General features: G+C 41.4%; 1 protein-coding gene across 1 annotated transcript; it reads left to right on the top strand.

Moving 5' to 3' along the window:
• Positions 1-124: 124 nt before the first annotated feature.
• On the top strand, positions 125-6,376 carry MED21 (mediator complex subunit 21). Its single transcript, XM_030040841.2, has 4 exons — positions 125-260; positions 612-726; positions 2,775-2,875; positions 5,519-6,376. The coding sequence occupies exons 1-4, from the start codon at positions 219-221 to the stop codon at positions 5,693-5,695; spliced, it is 435 nt and encodes a 144-aa protein (XP_029896701.1). The 5' UTR covers positions 125-218; the 3' UTR covers positions 5,696-6,376.
• The last annotated feature ends 13,819 nt before the right edge of the window (positions 6,377-20,195 follow it).

Here is a 20,195-nt window from a genome sequence, read left to right as displayed (position 1 = left end):
CAACGGCGCGGGGCTGCCCGCCGCCGCTGCCCGCCGCCCCACCGACAGACCCGAGGTGGCACCGGGCCTCCTCCTGGCCTGCAGGGGCCGCGCCAGGCCCGTCCCGGCCCACCGGAAGGAGCCCTGCGCCCCGCCCCGTCCCTCCTCCGCCCACCCAACGCCCAGGCGCCCTATTGGCCGCGCTGGGTGCTGCGCGCTCGGGCGGCGGCGCCGGCGCCATGGCGGATCGGCTAACGCAGCTGCAGGACGCGGTGAACTCGGTGAGGCGGGCGCTGCCCTCTTTTCTCCCCTGACGCCCGTCGTTCTTCTTGCCGGCGGGGAGGCGAGGCTGGTGCTGGGCCACGGCCCCTCCTGCCCCCGCGGCCTCTGCCGCCGCGCCCGGGCCCGGCCGTCGTCGGCCGTTGCCTGAGCGAGGGGGTGCGACCCCTCTCCCCGCCGTCTCCTGGTCGCAGCCCCGAGGGCTGGCAGCCCCCGGGGAGGGGGGTATCGCTACGGGGGTGTGCGCCCACCCAGCGCCGGGTGGGCTGCTGCGTGGGGCCCGCTGGGATGCAAAGTAAAATCGAAATGGCTGTAGCAGCAAAATACAGTAATGATCTCTTTGCCGGTTGCAGCTCGCAGACCAATTCTGTAACGCTATCGGAGTATTGCAGCAGTGTGGCCCCCCAGCCTCTTTCAGCAACATTCAGACAGCAATAAACAAAGATCAGCCTGCTAACCCGACAGAAGGCAAGTCAGTCTTTCTGCGTCTCCTAACAAAATGTCGGCGTGTTCTGGTATTGTACGCTCTGTAATACAAAATCTGTACTCTATTTCACAGAGTTCAGCAAACAATTTCACCAGTAACTGCTGGAGTGACTGAAGTTAGGTCATAAATTGATGCCAGCTGCACTTGCTGCATGAGATTGTGATAGCGGAAGAGTAATTTTAAGTGTTAAGTAAGCATTGTGATATATTTCTTGTGCTGTTTGCTTTGCACAGAGACGGTAGCTCTACAGATACAAAGCGTTTTAATAGGACTGGTGCAAGAGGTTGTTAATGAGTTGTCCATTACTTCCAAGAAGTCTTTTTAGAAAGAATTAGTGTTAGTTTTATGAGTTTAAAATTCTCCATGTCATAAACTTTTTAATTATTTGCGTTTCTCTGTGTATCATCTGCTTATGTAATTAATCAAGGAATAACATCATGTTGAATCTCCCTGTTGGCATTTGTGGTTTTGTTGTTGGCTGCTTTGTTTTGGGGGGTTTGGTTGGCGTTTTTTTGAGAAGAGAAACTGATCTAAGACACTGAAATTGGCAAGTGAACTAAAAGTTCTCTGTGATTTGAGTACTTCAGGTTAGTATTTAAATAACCATGTTATTCTAATCCTGAATTTTTTAGTTCTTTTCTCACCCCACCCCCCCTGAGAAAATTTTATATGTATCTTGTATCAGATTAGGTTTGTCTATTAGGATATCAGGGGAGACTGGTTTGGAGCACAGTGATGCACTTTCTAGGACAGTTGAATATTAGTTCTTTATTGGTCTGTGGTGGTTTGCATTCTGATACTGGAATTAGTTGGAAGAGCCAGCTGAAAGGCTTGTTTCCTTCCTCATCTTAATTGCTGCTGTCCCAGGTGCCGGCATCAGTGTGGTACCAGGATCCTAGAGGCTTTGTTAAGGTCCTAAAATGGTAGGTCGTGAGTGACTTCTCTTTTGATTTGTTTTTTCCTAAAATTCTGAATATAGTGACTTCAGTAAAACCATATAGCCACATTAGCAATGCTGATGAGGGAAAACAAAACTACCAATTATGTGTCTTTAAAGTCTTAATAAGAAGGCCTTAAAACTCTTTACAGGTAAACTCTGTGGTGACCCCAAATAAGCTTTAAATGGATATATTGGTTTTGTTTGGTGGGGTGTTTTTTTTTAAGTTAAAGTCAAGTGTACTTTTGATAATGTCAATCTCTTCTATAGATTTTTGGCATTAGAAAGTATTTTCTCTCCTGCATCCGCAAATCATCATGAACCAAGCAATATAAACAAATGCATAAGATCTTAAATTATAAATTGAAATAGGCTGTTACAATATTTTAGTGATAGTAATGAACTTAATTCAGATTGAATGGATGCAATTCCATATGGAAAGGTTTTGGTTTTGGCTTATGGTGCCTCTTACTAAAAGTTCTTTCAATGATACAGCAGCTAAATTAAGGTCTGTTATAACCTTCCAATCCTTTTCTATTTCTCAGGGGCAATTTAACTTTTTCTGTGGCTGAATAGGAATTCTTTTTTTTTTTTTTAAATTAAAAAAAGCTAAAATTCTTTCACTAATGATCTGTTGCTTAACATGATTTAAATAATCCATCTATTTGAATCACTATTTTTATGTCGTTTCTAGTGTTCTTTTTTGTCTAGTGGCAGATTTCGAGGCAAGGATTGAAAAGTTAAATGAGTTTCTAGCTACTTCTCAATACTTAATGTAGTGACTAGGACACTTAATACTGGTATTAGTGATTTCTTAATTGTCTAACTGTGATGGAGTTCTAGCTATTTTCTCATTTGTACAAAGCCCAGCCCTTTGTATAACCAGTTACCTTGTTTAATCTAGGATTGGAATCAAACTACCTTCATCTAACATGGTTGAGTTCCCATCAGTTATGATACTGTTGTTTTCTTCACGCAGGAGAATTTTTAACACCTGCAGACTTCAAGTCTGTAGGATTTTCTATGCTGTGTTTACAGAATTGTACTTATTTCTAATAATGTACTGAGTAGGCTGGCTTTTCTTTTTTAAAGAGTATGCCCAACTGTTCGCAGCATTGATTGCACGAACTGCAAAAGATATTGATGTTCTAATAGATTCCCTGCCTAGTGAAGAATCGACAGCAGCTTTGCAGGTAAGAGTGTTCTTAATTAAAATATCGAAACATAACTGAAGGCAAGCTTCTTCCTTTTTTAAAATGCATTTTTTACTCACTAGGTGGTCTTGAAAAATGATTTTAATATAAGCCTGAATTTTTCATGAGGGTAGCTTGTGAGTACTTTATGGGCTTAGTGGAAAACTGAACTTGCATCTAGTTCTAAATAAGATTATACACAGTGAGAATATTTTAAATTTAGTTTTCTGTTAGAATGTTTTTAAAAAAAAGTGCTTTTATCATAACAACTCAATCCTGGAAACTGCTACCCCTTTTTTTTCCCCAGCTGTTCAAATATTAATACAACAGATGCAACGGTACTGATGTGCTGGGGCTGGGGGAGTGTTGTTTTTATTCTCCTTGGATAATCTTTCATGTTCTCTCAATCATTAGGAGCACATTTCATTTTGTAGCTGCAGGGCCAACACTTTATTGAAGCCTTGTGTTCTTCCACAGTGTTTCTGGTTGTTACAGGGTTTGCAGGGTATCCTTTAAGTTCTCCAGCTCTGTCATAAAACAGTTCTTTCACTTTTCAGTAACAGCGTGTCCTTCTTTGGGCCAGCCAAACTTGGTGCTTCTGTTTCTTGCTCCTTTGCTCTTTAGACCAGAGTTACTCTAGGAGGAGCTTGGGAATGGAAAGCAGCTACTGGCCAGGCAGCTATTAGCAGGTGCAGCCAGTATCACAGCCTCCATTCCCTGCCTCACAGGAGCTGAACTGCTGTGAACAGCTTGTGAGTTCTCTCACAATACTTGGCTGTTTCTCACTTCCAAAAAATGCCTTGGACCCATGATTCAAAGAATGCCACTGTGTTGGGGGTTGGGTTGGGGTTTTTTTGCTGTTATTTCTACAGATCTTGCCTATTGAACAGCAGCATTTTTTGTTGTTGTTTTGACTCTTAACTGCTAGATTTACATCAAGTGTTTTCTTTTTAGAATGCAACAAGGATCCAAAGAGTGCTGTTTCTTTGAGAACCCTGGAACTGCTTTAAGATCACCTGAAGGTTTTACACCTGGGTTGATAATCTGTAACTATTCAAAGGCATTTTACAAAAGACTACTATTAGAGGTGCCTGCTGGGTCAATACAAATGACTTGACAGTGACATCACGTTTGGTTTTAAACAGAGGAGGTTAAATTTGGAAACATTGCTATTCACAGTAATTGCTGAACATACTAATTGGGCCCATTAACACCAGCATAATTTCATGTAACTGTGTATTTAATAGCTGAAGACAGCTTTCCTGCTGCAGACAAATTACAGGCTTCTTCCATGATTGAGCAGGGTCTGATGCAGGGAAAGTAGGGTGCTCCGGAAAGAGGAGTTGGTTAGCCAGTAGGGGCATGCTTTCCTTAGAAGTGATACTCGGAACAGTTTCTTGCTCTGTTAAGGCAGAATCTCGTTTCACAAGAATTTCTGGTCTTTTTTGTTTGGTGTGGTTTTGAGGTAAGTTAGCTTACTGAGTCTAGTTTTGATTTTTATTTTCTGTTGTTTAATTGATGCAGTATTAAAGATAAATACTCTGCCATTCTTTAAAAAAAACTGTTTTGAAGGTGCTTCAAACATTGAAATATGCAGTAGAGGTTATGTTGAGAAGTGATGGATAGATACTTGGCTAATAGAGATATACTTAGGCTGATTTTTATTTTTTTTTTAATTAAGGTTGTCTTGGTATATGTTTCAAATCTGAGGCTTGTCTTAAAAGGGGCTGTTCTACACTAATGCCTAACGCAATTTACCCGTCCCTTTTGAGTTCCTTTGTGGTGAAGTTGGCAGTACGTATTCTACTCAAATCTATGACTTAACTGCAGTCAACTATTTATCAACTGAGACTGAAGTAATTGAGCTGGATTTTAAATTTCAAACTTTTACCTTTTGCCATCTTCCTTCTCTGACCCTTCGTCCAAGAACTATCAAGTCCTTAATGCATATATTGACCTTCACTAAAGACATCAGTGTTGCAGAACAGAAAGTGAATATGTGGATAGAATTTGCCAGTTAGTATAAGCGTGACTTCTTAAGGACCTGTATAACTGCTTTAAAAAAATATCAGTTTGAAACTATTTTGTCTTTTCTGTTATCCAGTTAGAACTAGTTTTAGTAGTTTTAAATTTGGTAAATATTTTAAAATATTAAAATATTTTGACGTTAAAATGTTTTGTTTCACTAAATTTTGTCTAACTGAGAAGCAGGTTGGTTCTGAAACAATACTGAAGAAAAAAAGGTTAAATAATACAGTTTAATCTGAAATATGCTATTTAACGGAAAGGTTTAAATAAGTTATGCTTACATCTTGCTGAGTACCTTTCAGTAAAGGAGTGGGGAGGGGGATAAATACTCACTTCTCATTAAGAAAAGCTGTACTGAGCCAAGAGTTGTAATATGAAAGAAGCTAACATCTCTATTTGGGGGGGCAGTTGTGTTTACTCCATGGGGATATGCACTGTTTTAGGCTGCAACCTATAACGAGTTGCTTTGAAGTTGCTAGTGTGTAATTCAGAGGCTAAAGAGAGAATCTTTCTCTTTTCTAGGGAACGCTAACTGTTCCATTGGCATCCTTTAGTAGCAAAGTAAATTTTGTATTATATTTGAAGATCTGTACTTTTCTCCCTTTTATTTTAAAGGCTGCTAGTCTGTATCGATTAGAAGAAGAAAATCATGAAGCAGCTGCCCGTCTGGAAGAGGTAGTTTATCGTGGGGATATGCTGCTGGAAAAGATACAGAGTGCCCTGGCAGATATCGCCCAGTCGCAGCTGAAGACGAGGAGCGGTACGCATAGCCAGCTCCTTCCGGACTCATAGCACCAGGCGGCAGCGTGCCCCTGCGAAACCCAGTGGTGGCAAGTCGTGTTGGAAAGACAGCTCAGTTCCCACAGGGAGCTCTTGACACCCAGCCTGGCTCTTATGGGACTCTTGTGTGCTCCGATTGTCAGTAACAACGTCTTTTTATCAAAGCTCAAACTACAGGTTTTGTGCGACAAACGCTTCTACTGTAGAATAGGTGGTTGTGTTCTAGAATTATGTGTCCTGATGTTATGTTTCCTTGACTTAAAATACTAATTTCTGAGCTTTCTTTTCTGTTCATAAATATGTCTGATTTCAGTCTGATTTGTTATCTTCATAACACAGGCCTTAGTCCCTAAAGGGAATTCAGAAGGAAAATATATTAAGAGTATTTGTGTAATTTGCTCACTCTTAATTTCAAACTTTTATGTTCTTCTTGTATTTTTTGTAAGGCTCAAACACAGACACACTTGAATTTGCCGGAGTTCCATGGAGACAGTGCTAGACAGTGATGTGAATACAGTGATGGCCATCTGTTTTAATTAACAGAAATGGTAATTAAACATTTGTGTTACTACTTGGCTGGTTTACCACCCTTTACAGAGCAAGTAAAGGGATAAGTAAACTCTTAATGTTTGCAGAGTAAGTGTTCTTGTTATTGGCATCTCATTTAAAAAAAATAAATCTGCAGGTATCTGATATCGGCATTTATTATTGTTCGTAATTCACAAATGGGTCTTCAACTCCATTACTGCCACCGACAAGCTTACTCATACTTGCTCATGCCACTTCTCTGCTTCTGCTGAATATTCCGCATTCTCATGGCAACTGATGAATGCCTCTAAAGCAGACAGTAATAAGGAAGCATTGGATGACTGGGAAGAAATTAGCAATGAGGAAACTGAAAGTAACTTATTACATAATGTTGCTTTTCACTGTAAGCGGTGGCTGCCACCATGAATGCTGTGATCGTAAGCAGCAAGAGGCCTGTTGTCCCCAATGTGCTGTAGAGACTTGTTTGTTTTTATCTTCACACATTGAATCACTGAATAAATTTTTGCTCCTCATCTTAGGACTGTAGAAATACCAGCATCTCTATATTTGAAAAAAAGAGAACAAACAAACAACACCAGATAATGTAGGATTCAGTGCATGAACTTGGAGATGACCTGTTAGTCATTTTCTGGGTTTTTTTGAGTTAGCAGCCTTGCATTACTGTAGGATGCTGTTTATTGCCACATAACATCTGCTCATTTCCTGATCAAAACTACCTACTTCTATATATGGTGGGCATGGTGGTGTTGGGTTGATGGTTGGACTCGATCTTAAATGCCTTTTCCAACCTAAACGATTCTATGATTCTATATTGGATATACTGTTATTAACTTGAAAGTTACACATGTTGCTCTTGCGTATAGACAGGTAAGAGCAATTCAAATATGTCTTTAGCATGCTGATTCTTAAGGAATTAGATGCAGCCACACACTAGACTGCACCTGTGAAAGGAAGAGTATAACGTGGCACAGGATACATCTTGTATACAGCCTGTTTTGAGGATTAAAAAATACAAAGCTGTTCCTACCTGTTACAAATACTAAAACTGAAGTATTTAATCAGACTGGTATTTAATTAAATATTTTATATTATTTTGTCAAATTTGCACATCTGTAGTCATAAATTTAATCTCCTATTGTGAGGCTCTTGTACTATCCAGATTCTACAGAAGGAAAAACAGTTGGGGAGGTGAACACGCTACAGCACAGTCCCAGTTCTGTAATGGGATCTTTATCAAGAATAACTGGGCTGTGGTGATTTACTAAGCTGTCTAAATATGCCTATGTCCTGGGGAGGCTTGAGGGGCCAGATTTTCATTTGAAGTCAAGTCATGGGGCCTGTTTTCGGTTTTGTTTTTTTCTAGAAAAACTGCATCCAGTGCATCTCAAGTTGGTTGGGGGGTGGGGTAGATTTTTTTGTTGTTTGTTTGCTTTTTAAACTAGTGGACTTTGAAAACTTAGAGTGAAATGTTTGGGCTTTGCTTGTGGATTTCTTTGTTTGTTTTGTATTGATGTGTCTTAATTTGAGATTTGTATGTTGCTGGAAAAGAAGGGGGTAGATCTTCATAGTAGACTCCCTGGTATAGCTTAACATGTGCATCGCCTCAAACTTGTTAACTTGGAAACTCTTTGCTGTGGGAGATGGTATACGTCTTCAGTAACAATACAATTCTTTTAATTTCATATCTTTCTATTTTTTGTACTTGGAAAAGGCTGTATTTCTGCAGCCTGGTACTGCCTAACTGTAGAAGCTTTTTCTTTTAGTTGCTGTTTATTTGAATATGCTAGCCCACTTTTATGTTAAAATGTGTATCGGTATCACACAGTTAATCACACTTAGAAGTAAACCTTAACCAGAGGTATAAGGTCCCTACTAAGCATGTTTGGTTTTTCAGGTACTTTACCTTTGTCTAGTTTAGTGAATATTGCCAATTGCAACAGAGATGCAGTTTGTGATACAGTTAAAAACAAGTAACACAGCAAAGCAAGAGAGCCAAAATTGCTCTTTTTTGCCTTGAGAAATAATGTAATGTAATGTTTTGGTGAGTAAGTAGTACTGTAAGATGCATGACCTCCCTAGTTCTTGTATGTTGTGTTGCTGGACTAGCTGTTGTAAATCTTTACCTGCTCTTTTACAGTCTGCAACTCAGCCAGTAAGGTTGTATATCTTTTGCTGGGCTCTGAGACAAAGAAGGGGGAAAAATGCCAATTTGCTACAGCTGTCTAATGGACAAAGCATTAGATTGGGGCTTGGAGATGTGGATTCCTTTCCCCTTTATCATAGATGTGCTGATTTGTCCAGCCCCTGCTGTTGGGGTTTAAACATCTCTGTTTAAAAAGCAGCGTGTAATGGTAGTGATCTCCTTAGGGGGGTACTCGTGCAAGAATTGTAGGGCATGCAGGATTACTGTGTCTGTACTATTCAGCACCCCAACTTCCAGTACAAATAAAAAAAAAAAAGGAGGAGGGGAGGCAAATGCCTTTCAAAAAAGGCATTTTATTTTCCTTGAGAAGTCTTGACTGCCTCCAAACTTTTAATACTGAAGAGAGGAAGGGTGGGGGAGAAAAAAACCATTCATAACAGCTTCTAACAAACATATCAGGTTACATGCGAGAGAGCTGTAAAAGGAAGCTTTGGTTGAGACAAGAGAATAAATGGAGGTAAAGCATCATGGGAAGAAAACAAAAGTATTGAGCAAGATATAAAATGGTTCTGCATATTATGCTGGACAAGGAGTACTGCCCAGTGAACAAACTGTGCTTTGAAGAAAGATAGCACAGAGCATAATGGAAAATTCCATTGAAAAACAATCTCAACCACTTCAAATGAGCAGGAGTATCTCATGCTGAGAATCCATATAGCCCACTGGCAAAGATGTTGGAATCAATTTAGTAAATATAAGTGGCTGATCAAAGCCTAGTATTCTTTACTATAAACAACCATGCTCAGAGGAAAGGAACATGTCACAGCAGCTGTTCTCACTTTCAGATACAAGAATAGGGAGGAATTTGTACACTTGTTTTTAAAGATACTGGAAAAAGTGCATTAACAATATTTTAGCTTATTGTCTTTTATGAAGTTAATCCTGGCTTGCTGTTGCAGATGATCTTTGGATATCTGGGAGCTTCTGTTGTGTGTGGCATTGGGAGGGTGTCCTGGCCATCCCCACAGAATTGATATCAAGGGATTTGAGGAGTTTGCAACATTACAGGCCAGAGACTGCCTGGCTGGGGAGCAGCTCTGCTCCAAAGGACCGAGGGGTCTTGGCAGACAGCAGGCTGAATGTGAGCCAGCAGCTGGCCCTGGCAATAAAAAAGGCCAACAGCATCCTGGGCTGTATTAGTGGGATCACAGCCAGCAGATCGAGGAAGGTGATTGCTTCCCTCTGCTCAGCATGTGTTAGACTGCATCTGGAACACTCTGTACAGTTTTGGGCCCCCAGCATTGGAAAGATGTTGATAAACTGTAAGTTCATCAGAAGGCCACCACAATGGCATGGGCTGGAGCATCTCCCTCTTGAGGAGAGGCTGAAGGAGCTAGGCTGGGAGAAGAGATGATTTTGGGGGCACCTAACAGCAGCCTGCCCATACCTGTGGGAAGGTTACAGAGAAGATGGGGCCGGGCTCTTCACAGTGGTGCATGGCAGAAGAATGATGGATGGTGGACATAAATTGAAACAACAGAGGTTCAGACTGGTCACAAGGAAAAGCTTTTTCAACATTAGGACAATTAAGTTTTAGAACATGGTCCTCAGAGAAGCTGGAAATCCTGGAAGGTTTTTCAAGACTTGGCTGGATAAAGCTCTGAGCAACCTCAACTGACTACAAAGCTGACCCACCTTTGAGCAGGAGGTTGAACTAGACACTTCTGGAGGTCCCTTCTGACCTGAATGATCCTGTGGATACTAGACACATTAACAGTTTCAGAAAGAACCAAGAAAGTATTAAGGAATGTTGTTGTCCCCTTTCTAGAAAGGCAGATCTGGAGGACAGAAAACTTAAGATATCTGGTATCAGCCTCATTCTTATTGATGAGATTTTGTGATGTAGGTCTCTGCACTGGTTGGTCATTGAGGTGACCTTATGTGTGGTGTGAAATTCCATTCTGTAGTGACCCAAGTTTCCAACAGGTGCCCTTGGAGAGTGTGATATGCAAAATCCACATCCTACACTTAGAGAAAATTGATCTGTCAGATGATGCTGACTCACTATTAGACAAAGGCAGACTCCGCTAAAGAAAGAAATTGTATTTGTGTTTTATATAGCTTGTTATGTAGTCTTACATAAGAAATAATGAAAGCCCTATTTTCAGGCACCAAACCTGAGATTAGAGCAGAAGTTTTATTCTAGCTTTCTTTCGAGTCTGTGGAAGAATGTTTGAATGACTTTTATTAAGAACAAATTGTTGATTGACTGACAGGACCTTTTTACCTCCAACCCATAGGATTATGTTCTAGCAAAAAAGGGCACTGAAAACAAAGTTTGCAAATGAGGTATTTTTTTCATGCTTCAAATACATCAGCCACTCATATTTTACGTGCTTGCAATGAGCAGCATCTGTGGTGGAAATGATCTTCTGGCAGTTTTTATCTGTTTTAATGTAGTTAGTGTAACATGCTTTGTAGGAGTGTAGCTTCAAAATTATTACATGCTGTTTGTGTACACTTACGTGCAGGTTTTATGTTTATTTTTGTTTCTTGGAAAGCCTTGTAGGAAATCTTGCTTGTTCATGGTAGCTAAAAAGCAGACCAGGAATTTTATATTCTTGCTGCTGCTGTACTCAACCAGCATAGCCAAGTAGCCAAGCACATTCAGCTCCTGCTCTAAGCACAAAAGGTCTATCTATTTTATAACTGTTCAGACTGTCACCATGTTTATTCTGAATTTCTGTTTATAGGTAGCACTCAGGTAGCATAGCACAACAGTACAAACAGATCTTCCCCTGATCTACTTTAAGTTGGTATTTACTTACTATAAATATTACCAGGGTCTGGGACTTAGTCTCTTTAGCTTTATACACTTCACTGAAGGTCTAAATGAATTCATTTTGTGAAGTGGAAATTTGTAGCTGAGTAGGGACTGTGCAATTTGGCTGCAAAACATCCTTTCTCCACCCTGCCCACTTAAAAAGAGAAGATTGAAATAGAAGCTCTCTTTCAGAAAACAATGTACTTCATTCTATGGCTGTGTGGGAAAGTAATTGACTACACATTGACATTCCACGAGTGCTAGAGAAAAATCATAATTGTTTTCCCAACTCATGATCCGGGGAGAGAAGCCATATTCCTAAAAAGGACAACACCTTTGAAGCTAAGAGCTCAAAAGAAGAGGGCTCTTGCACCAAGACCCTACTAAGATTGTGGAGGCAGGGCTTCCGCAGGTGTCTGCAGAATGGTGAATAGGAAGAAGTAACAGTCTGCTTGCTTGGTGCCTTCAGTTGGGAAAAACAGGGGAAGGCAAATTTTATTTCAGTGCTGAAGAAGAGGGATGTTAAAAGAAAAACGTCAGGACAGTCAGGATACAACTGTACACAACCTAATGAAGTGCACCTTTCTGAAAGAAAAAAAAAATACAGTTCCTTTTCTCTGCTTCCTTTCCAGAGGTATCAGGAAAAGGGTGGGTTCCGTTAATGGCCTGTCATTTTATTTTGAATGCTCAAGTCAAGAAATACTCAGCATAAGCAAGTATTAGTTTTGAAAACTGGGCAGTTTTCAGATTCTGTGGTTAGATAAACCTCTCTGCATGTGGCAGTAAGCACTCTGAGTGTTTAATGAACCTGGGGCTGAAAGGGGAGCTTTAGCAAAGGAGGTTTTCACTTGGTGGTGTTTTAAAAATTGCAGTAAGCTGCTGTCAGAAAGCTTTCTCTTGTGCAGGGATGCAGTGAGGGTGCAATAATTTATCCAACTTCTGCTGTAAAAAAGCCAGCAGAATTGCCCAGCTGTTGTCAAATGGCATTTGATGGACACGAAGCAGACCCTTTATTTCAGTGGGACCATATGTGTGTGCAAAGCTAAGGAAGCATCCTAACTGTCCTAGGCACTGTAAAGCGGGGCATGTGCCCCTCTGTACATTTACTGTGTTATTTACAAAGGAAGAGGCACAGTGTAAAATGATGGAAGGGAAACACTGCAGTGAAGAAGAAAAAACATTTTAGATGACTTCAAGGGCAGTGAGTGAGTATATAATGTCCACCTAGCATGGGACCTCCTGGTGAGGTACTTCCTCCTCTGTCATGGGACTCCCGCTATGTGGCTTTCCCTACAGCAGCACAGTGAGGGTTGGAGCTGCAGCGTGGACATGCCTTTAGCCTCATGAATGTAGAAGCTGAGTCACACCTAAATTGGATTCCTAAAGGATGCACAATGTGGTCCTCCTTCCCCAAAAGTCAGAGTTTGAATGTAAAATTATTCAACTGGTTAAAATTACACTGTTTTAATTTGTACTGTGGGAGCCAGCTATGAAAAGGTGCCTATGGTTGATCTGGGTGTTATGTTCCAGCTTGCTTTAGGCATCCAAGAGCCCAAACCGTGCTGCTTTAGTAGTCACTGTTAGCGAGGGAGAGCTGAAGTTCCTAGGTGCTACAAAAGTCCTGAGACTTTCAGTGTGTCAGACAGACGTACAAGGAGTGCAGAGTGGGACCTGCCCTGGCTGATGCTGACCAACGACAAGGGGAGTCCCTCGTGTGACTCCAGCAAGCTGTGGAGGCAGCCCCTGGTGTGCTTAGAGGGAGTGAAATCCTCTAAGGAGGCAGAATTAGCAGCTCTGACTTGTTTTGGTGTGCTCAAGCATGCAAAGGGTAATTCTGCTTGTCGCATTACTATTTCTCAGCCAAGAACAATTGTGTTTGTTTTGCTATCTTGCTTCCTCTCCAGGTATTTTGCAGCAGCTGCAGGTGAATGAGTATACAGCCACATTCAGCTGTGTGGTTCCTTCCACCTGATCTGTAATTGACCAGTTAAAAGTAATTAATCCCTGCCAGCCTGTCTAACAGGAGAGGGAATTCAGGTGGTAAGGCATGCTAAAAGGCAGTGTTTTAACCTTAGGTGGAGCTGGGGAGTAAGGGATCAATTTTCTTTTCACAAAAGTTGTGTCGTGAGCTTGTATTTATGATTTAAGAAAATTGCTAGGCATCTGTAGATGCCAGTATTCCTTAACCATGTTAATTGTTATCTATTTAATATTTGTCATATATAATTGTCTGTTGTGTAACAGTGGATATTGACCTCATCTGAAGTCCTGACTTTGGGCTTTGGAGTAAACCGTAAATTGATAGTCTAAAATGTAAAAAACCCCACATTTATTCCAGGTAAACTGTATCAGGAAGAATCCTATGGAGCAGTATCAGAAATGAATCTGATCAGTTAGGGTAATTAAGTGATAGTATTTACCACAGTAAGAATGATTATGCTCATACGCTGCACAGCTCTTTATGCTTGATTGCTGCCAGAATAAAGCTGCAATAACATCTCAAATTAAGTTCAAGTGTAAACAGGTCGTAGTCTGCCTTGTAAAGGGAACTTGTGGTTCATTTCTGTCGATAACATCTGACACTGAGGTGTGGCAACTGAACTTCAGCAGTTAACTGTACGTTTTTCAGACTTACCTGTCTTCAGACCAAGTCGTGTTATGATTTATGGCTTTTCAAAAAGTGATGGTTTTTTTCAACCCAACTGTGAACACAGCTAGAGCTGAGTGGGGTACATGAATGTTGCAGCTTGCTTTGAAAACTCGCTGGTGCTGTACTGGTATGTCTGAACCACAGGTTCAGGGTTAGACTGATCCTGAAATTTAAGTTCAGGAAGACATCATCCCTAGTCTTAGTGACAGGGATTGTTAAAATTGTTTCTTACCTCTTTATGGCATGGAACCGGATTATTTCTTAGGATTATCCAGGCACTTAATCTAACAAGGTTCTTACTACTATAGGGAATGGGTACCTTAACAGTGCCCTTGATCACCTGTGCTTGCTTCCTGTGGTACTCTAGTTTTGTGGCTCTTGGTCTTTGGTGCTGTGGCCTTGTGGTGTGAGATGCTGTTCTGTGGTTTCAGTGCTTGGGGTTGTGTGACTGGATGCTTCTGAACTAAATACCGTGTGGTTGTGTGCAGTTAGTCTTGCTCACCTTGGCAGCCCTTTTCATTTTCATCCTATGTTTAGTCCTTATTATGGTACTTCCGATCTAACCTACGCACAAAACCTGACCTCTGTGGTGTTAACAGTCTGTCGCAGAGATGTATTACAATACCCCACTGAGGTCAAGGGAACGTCCTTTCCCAAAAATGGGAGTGCAGGACTGCACTGCAGAATTCTTAATTCTCTCTTTTACTTATGATTCATAATCCTGACGTACTCGGGAACTCCTATACCAGACACAATAGAGCCAGCTGTTGCACTTGCCAGAAATACATTGTTCTGGTATTTTAACCCTCCATAAACCTATGCTGAGGAGAGAAATGTGTCAGAATTGGTTGCGAGGAGGCACCCTTCCTTGTTGTGACCACCCTGGGCTGTCCCCAGAAGCTGGATTCCTTTCTTTCAAAATCTTCAGGTCCGTCTTCTAGTCTAGAAGAACAGCATTTTGAAGTAAAAGAGTCTATAGTAGAGACTGGGTTTAAACTGTTTGTGGTCACTTTTGCTACGGTTTTCAGGGGATACCCTATGCACCACTCTGTAAAACATCCTTGAGGTCACATGCCAGGCTTTTCTCTCAAAGATGTTTCATCTCGCCTGGAATCACTCAAATTTTCATTAATCCAGAAAGGCAGATTGAGAATGCGTAGATGTGGCTCATACTCTAGTATGAGTCAACATACCCAAGGGGAGGAGGAAAGACACAGCTTCCAGTCCTTGCACAAATGAATACACAGAGTAAAAGTGTTCCATCAAGAAAGGGGATGCAGAGATTCACCACTCCAGAACAGTCTGTAATCCTAAAGTTAGGGCTCTGTACTGGAAGGTAAGTAGCCAAAGTTCAAATCTCAAATCCTCTCAGCCAAAATGGATCAATATAATACATAGTAAACTTTGGGGCTAGCTAGGGACTTAGGATGTACAAGGAAAAGATTGCTGTGTGGGATGGAAAGGGCAGGAAATAAGTATTGCAGCAAGAAAATGGGGATGTAGTAGTCCCTTGTTGATAATCAAACTCTTGAATAACCCATTTAGTTGAATTGTGTGTCCCAACATGTGAAATATCTGCTTAGCATCTTGCAACAGGAGACACATTCATTCTGAACTGGAATAGAGGGACAGAGAATTATTTTCTGTCACTCAGGTGAAATAGCCAAGTATGGCTGTGACTACCTCTGCTATTTGCTTTGCTAAAGTTCCACTTGCTTTTTCTCCGAAATAAGGTTTTCATACAAGGGACTGTCCTGTCAACTTGATCTCATGATTCCCTGGCAAGTCAAAATAAATGTAATTAAATATTAAGGAACTGGGCAGGCAACAATGGAATAAATACCACAGGTCCTATACAGATCTTGGGGTGAGATTAGTTTGACTGTATTTAACAGATGTATACTGTTTACCTGATGAAAAAGGTATACTTTGTATTGCCTTCTTTTGGTAATTTTTAAGTTGATTTAGTTTTTTCAGTAATTGCTCTAAAGACAGGTCTTAAAACAAACTGCTCTTGTTATCCACAAAGAAGGAAGAATGCAAGCAGTCTTCTGGCACCGATACTCCATCTGGAGGGACAGGTGTTATTCTTTGTCCATTTAAACCCAGCATTTTGCCTCGGAGCAGTAGGAAGGGATTTCCCTTGTGTCCTTCATTACGGTGGCTTTAAGTAGATCTACCCAATGAACCATGTTACAACTTCATTTCGTGCTGGCCACCAGATGAAATGACATTGGCTTTGGACAAAACTGGCCTTTTTTACTGGGGAGGTTAGCAAATGCAGATGTCACGTTGAAGGATGGCGCAAGCCAATCAAGCGACAAATCAGTTGAGTTCCCTGATGCAGACAGGGTATGAGTCTCCACCACATGCCAGCTGTCCCTGCAGTGTGACAGGGTAAAAGGACCGGGGAAGGACTAGGGCCTACCGTAATTCAACGGGAGTTTAATGGGGCAGGTGTGTCCCTTTGCCACTGGGAACAGATGCACAAGGGTGACCAAAGCTGCAGTGTGCTTTGGGCTTTAAACTAAAGTATGAAACCTGTATTTTTAAAGAGTTTCCTGTCTGATGCTGATTTTCTCCCCCATCCCTGCCCAGTCAGTGAGGTGCCACCAGCTCGCAGACAGCACAATAATACTGCAAAAACAGTGAAACAATTTAATCAGGTTTTTAAAACCTGCATGCCTTTATATTGCAAATGATTGAGGTATACAATAAATAAACATTACGAAATGTGAATAGGTTGGGGGAAAAAAAAAAAGCCTGGGTAACTGAAAGGTTGAGAGAACCAGAATATGTCAACAACATGCTTTAATTACTTTTTGTATTAGTGCCTCTGTCACTGCTACAGCTTTCAGAAAACTAGCTCTGTAACTGTCTCTATTTGGAGGAAGAAAAAGCAGTCTAGGCTGACTCACAGGTGTCTGGAAAGGCCAGAATACTTGTCTCCTTGCATGTTTCATCATGGCATTTTCAAGAAATTATTGTAGAATGATGTCACCCAAGGAAAATGTCATCCCACAAGAACTGCCCACAAGTTTGCCTTTATTAAGAAGGTTGAATAGTTCAGTTTGTGTTAATGGTTAAGCTGACCAGACATTTCTCAGAAATCACAACATTTTCATTAGTGTCTTTTTGGAGAGGCAGTGGGACAGGGGTTTTGCGGACTTATGTCATTCCCAAGTCTGCTTTGTTTACTTATCACATAAGCTTGTAGATACCTACTTTGGCATATCAATGTTAAAAATAGCTTCAGGTGCTGAGCAAGGAGATGAATAATCACATTTGAAAGACTTCAGGGAGTTCTCAGATTGACTCCACAGGCACAGACGTTCAGATAGATACAGTTCTTGTCTCTCTTAAGGGTAGGCTGGCTTGACCTAAATACTCATGTAACAGACTTTAACTAGGAAGCCACTAGAAACAGCTAGCTAGATTTGGTAGCTAATTAAAGTAAATAAACAAAGAACAGTTAATAGAAAACAAAAGGTGAACATTGTGCACAATGTATTGTTATTGAGTCTCAAGGTCACTATATCATCCTTTAAAAACTTCTTTCCACTTAAGGCTGATTTTTTGCTGCCTAAGAACCAGGGTGGGTGTCTATATGGAAGAGAATCTGGTACCCTCTACTTCTGGTCAGTGAATTATGTGCTTGTCCTTCGCCTCCTGGGGCCATACCCTGATGGGTTAAGGCTATTTACAGACTCATGAGAAATACACTCAAATATTTCTAAATGCTTTCCAACCACTCTGAAAAAGAATATGATTATTCTAAGCTGCGGTATGTAATTAAAGCAAAATTATTCTGAATGTCAGAAGATGGGAGACAGAGGAAGAAGAGGAACTCACTGATAGATGACAAACATAATAAAATACTGCAGACATCACACAACTGCTTGTTAACCTACTCTTTCTGCATCTTGTCTCTTTGACCCATCATCCCTTCTACTTAATTTGAGTTTAAGCTAAGGCAACTGGATTCACCACCTTCATCTCTTGGCAGAGAGACCCATGAATGCTCCCCCTCAACCCAGCCTTTCCTACATCAACTCTGCAAAGCATTTCTTTACATCCCATTTTTGCCTGGTTTCAATATATTTCTACCAGCCTGTAGGTGTCTGACAGGTGCTGTCTGTGTCTGCCAATCTCCAGTGGTACCCTCACCCTCTCACCTCCCTGTGCTCCCTCAAAGGCTCTCTGGCCACAAGGACCTGGCACAGCAGTCCTCCCAAAACCCATCAGCCTCACAGCTGGCTCTGCTGCTCAAAACCCCTTCATGCTGCTATGTAAGCAGTGCTTTCTGCAGAAAAAAACTGAGCTGCTGTCTGAGGAGAGAGAACATGTAATCAGGGGCTTCCAGAGGAGATCAGAAACATGTTGGCTACAGGCTTTATCATGGCTATTGTCAAGGTTTGGGGAAAGGGATTCTTTGCCAAAGGGATTTGGAGAAAGAAAGAAAAGAGTAAGAAAATAATTTTGATCTTCATCCCTCTCCCCACATCCTTCCTCATTTTTTTTTCCTCCCTTATAAATACTTACATTTGCTTGTGAATGTCCAAGTTTCTGTAAGCTTGTAGTTCCCTCCCAGCCAGGATAGATGCTGTGTGCGCAGTGGGTTATGGGGTGACAGTGATTTAAAACTGCTTTAAAATATTATTGAGAAGCTCTGTCCCCCCTGTGATTTTAGGCACAGTATCTTCCAGGTGGAATTGCTGGTCTTAAATAGCAGGCAAGCGATTTGCTGAACTTTAAAAAGTAACTCTGGCTTTTTTCACGATACAAAAATAAGCCTGCCTTGACCTATTTTGAACTCATTTCTTAAGAATACAATCTCAGTTGATGTTGGAGGTTTCCAAAACCTTTCGGGAAGCATTTTAAGTACAGTGCATTAGACTTAGCCTTCTTTATGGCCCTGATTCAGCACTTACATATGGGCACAACCTGATGTGTTAGTTAAACACCGTTTGTTCCAAGTTATGCATGTTCTGAACTGCCTCTGATGGGAAGCAATGGATCAGCCTTCTCATCATGCTCCCTGTCTGCCCCCGGACTTACTGGAGAAATTAATGATCCAAGCAAGGGACTAAATCAATTGAATCCAACCTATAGACTTCTTTAGAGAATGCTAGTGTTAGCTGGAGCTGTTGTAGCCAGCTCACTTTATTGGCCCATGCATGCTATGCAGTAAAACACTTAGCAGTGACACAAGCTTGAACAAAAATGCCAGACCCTAGCATCCCCAAACACCATGGGAGACTGGATCCAAGCCTGCCTTTAATGCACCCAGCTTTCCCTGGGCATTGACTGAACCCCTTAATCACTCTGCTGGAGAAACTCCTCTGCTGGAGGAGCAGAGAGCGCCTTAGTAAGAGCACTATAGAAACATAGGTGGTTCCTGCCCCCCCAAAGGAAGCTGCCATAGGATCGTTTATCATATCATAGGATCGTTTAGGTTGGAAAAGACCTTTAGGATCATCGAGTCCACCATGGTGTTGTCACCAGTGGCCTAAGGCTGTTGGCCATTTCCAAAATCCAGCATTTGGTACCTGAATCTGGAATGGGCAAGCCCGAATGTATGTGGTCAAGTGCTCTTTAGACTCCTGAGTGACACATTTCTGCACATAGTAAAGGCTCTTCTTGTAAAGTATTACACACAGTTATTATGGGATTTGATCCATCAAGCAATAGGTAAGTCAGGGATGAAACCTGAAGTAAAGCATGAGGTAATGAGTTAACTCCTAAGGACGTTTTTCAGCTTTATCCCTAAAAATTCAAATCCCCTCCTATAGCTCTGTGCATATAAATATGTATACATACCCCCTACATATAACATTTGTCTATGAACACAAACTTGAAGCTGTATTCAACATTTTCATATTATTCTACGTGCTACTGAAAGATAAAATGTGAAAAGATACCCAAGGAAATTATAATGGTCAGGGATCATCTTACTGTCCCACCACTTGTGTTCTCACAATTATGACAAATTCCTCTGTGTTGTGCCAGCAAAAGAGAGAATAAGTGAGGACCACGTATCACTGAGGCTCCACTGATTGTCATTTCATCTCCCGCCCCCCCATCTCTTTTCTTAGATCCTCCTCCTCTTGTGTTTTTTTCCCCCCTTCCCACTTGTCTCCTCACAGGATATGAGTAACTGCTACTGAACTCAAACCGAGTCACTCACTTCCTCCGTCAGGGAACTCAGATCCCTAAAGTATACATTCTACAGAATCACACAAACATTTGCATGCCTGCTCCAGAGTGGGAATGAGCTCTGAGAGAACAGCCTTGTAAGGTTTCTAGCACTTCGTGGCTTGAATCGGGTGGGAAAACCAACCAAAAT

The sequence above is a fragment of the Aquila chrysaetos genome, chromosome 17, assembly GCF_900496995.4.
Source record: "Aquila chrysaetos chrysaetos chromosome 17, bAquChr1.4, whole genome shotgun sequence".
Classification (NCBI taxonomy): domain Eukaryota; kingdom Metazoa; phylum Chordata; class Aves; order Accipitriformes; family Accipitridae; genus Aquila; species Aquila chrysaetos.
The sequence above is the reverse complement of the archived record's forward strand: the minus strand, read 5'-3'. Positions and strand labels throughout refer to the sequence as shown.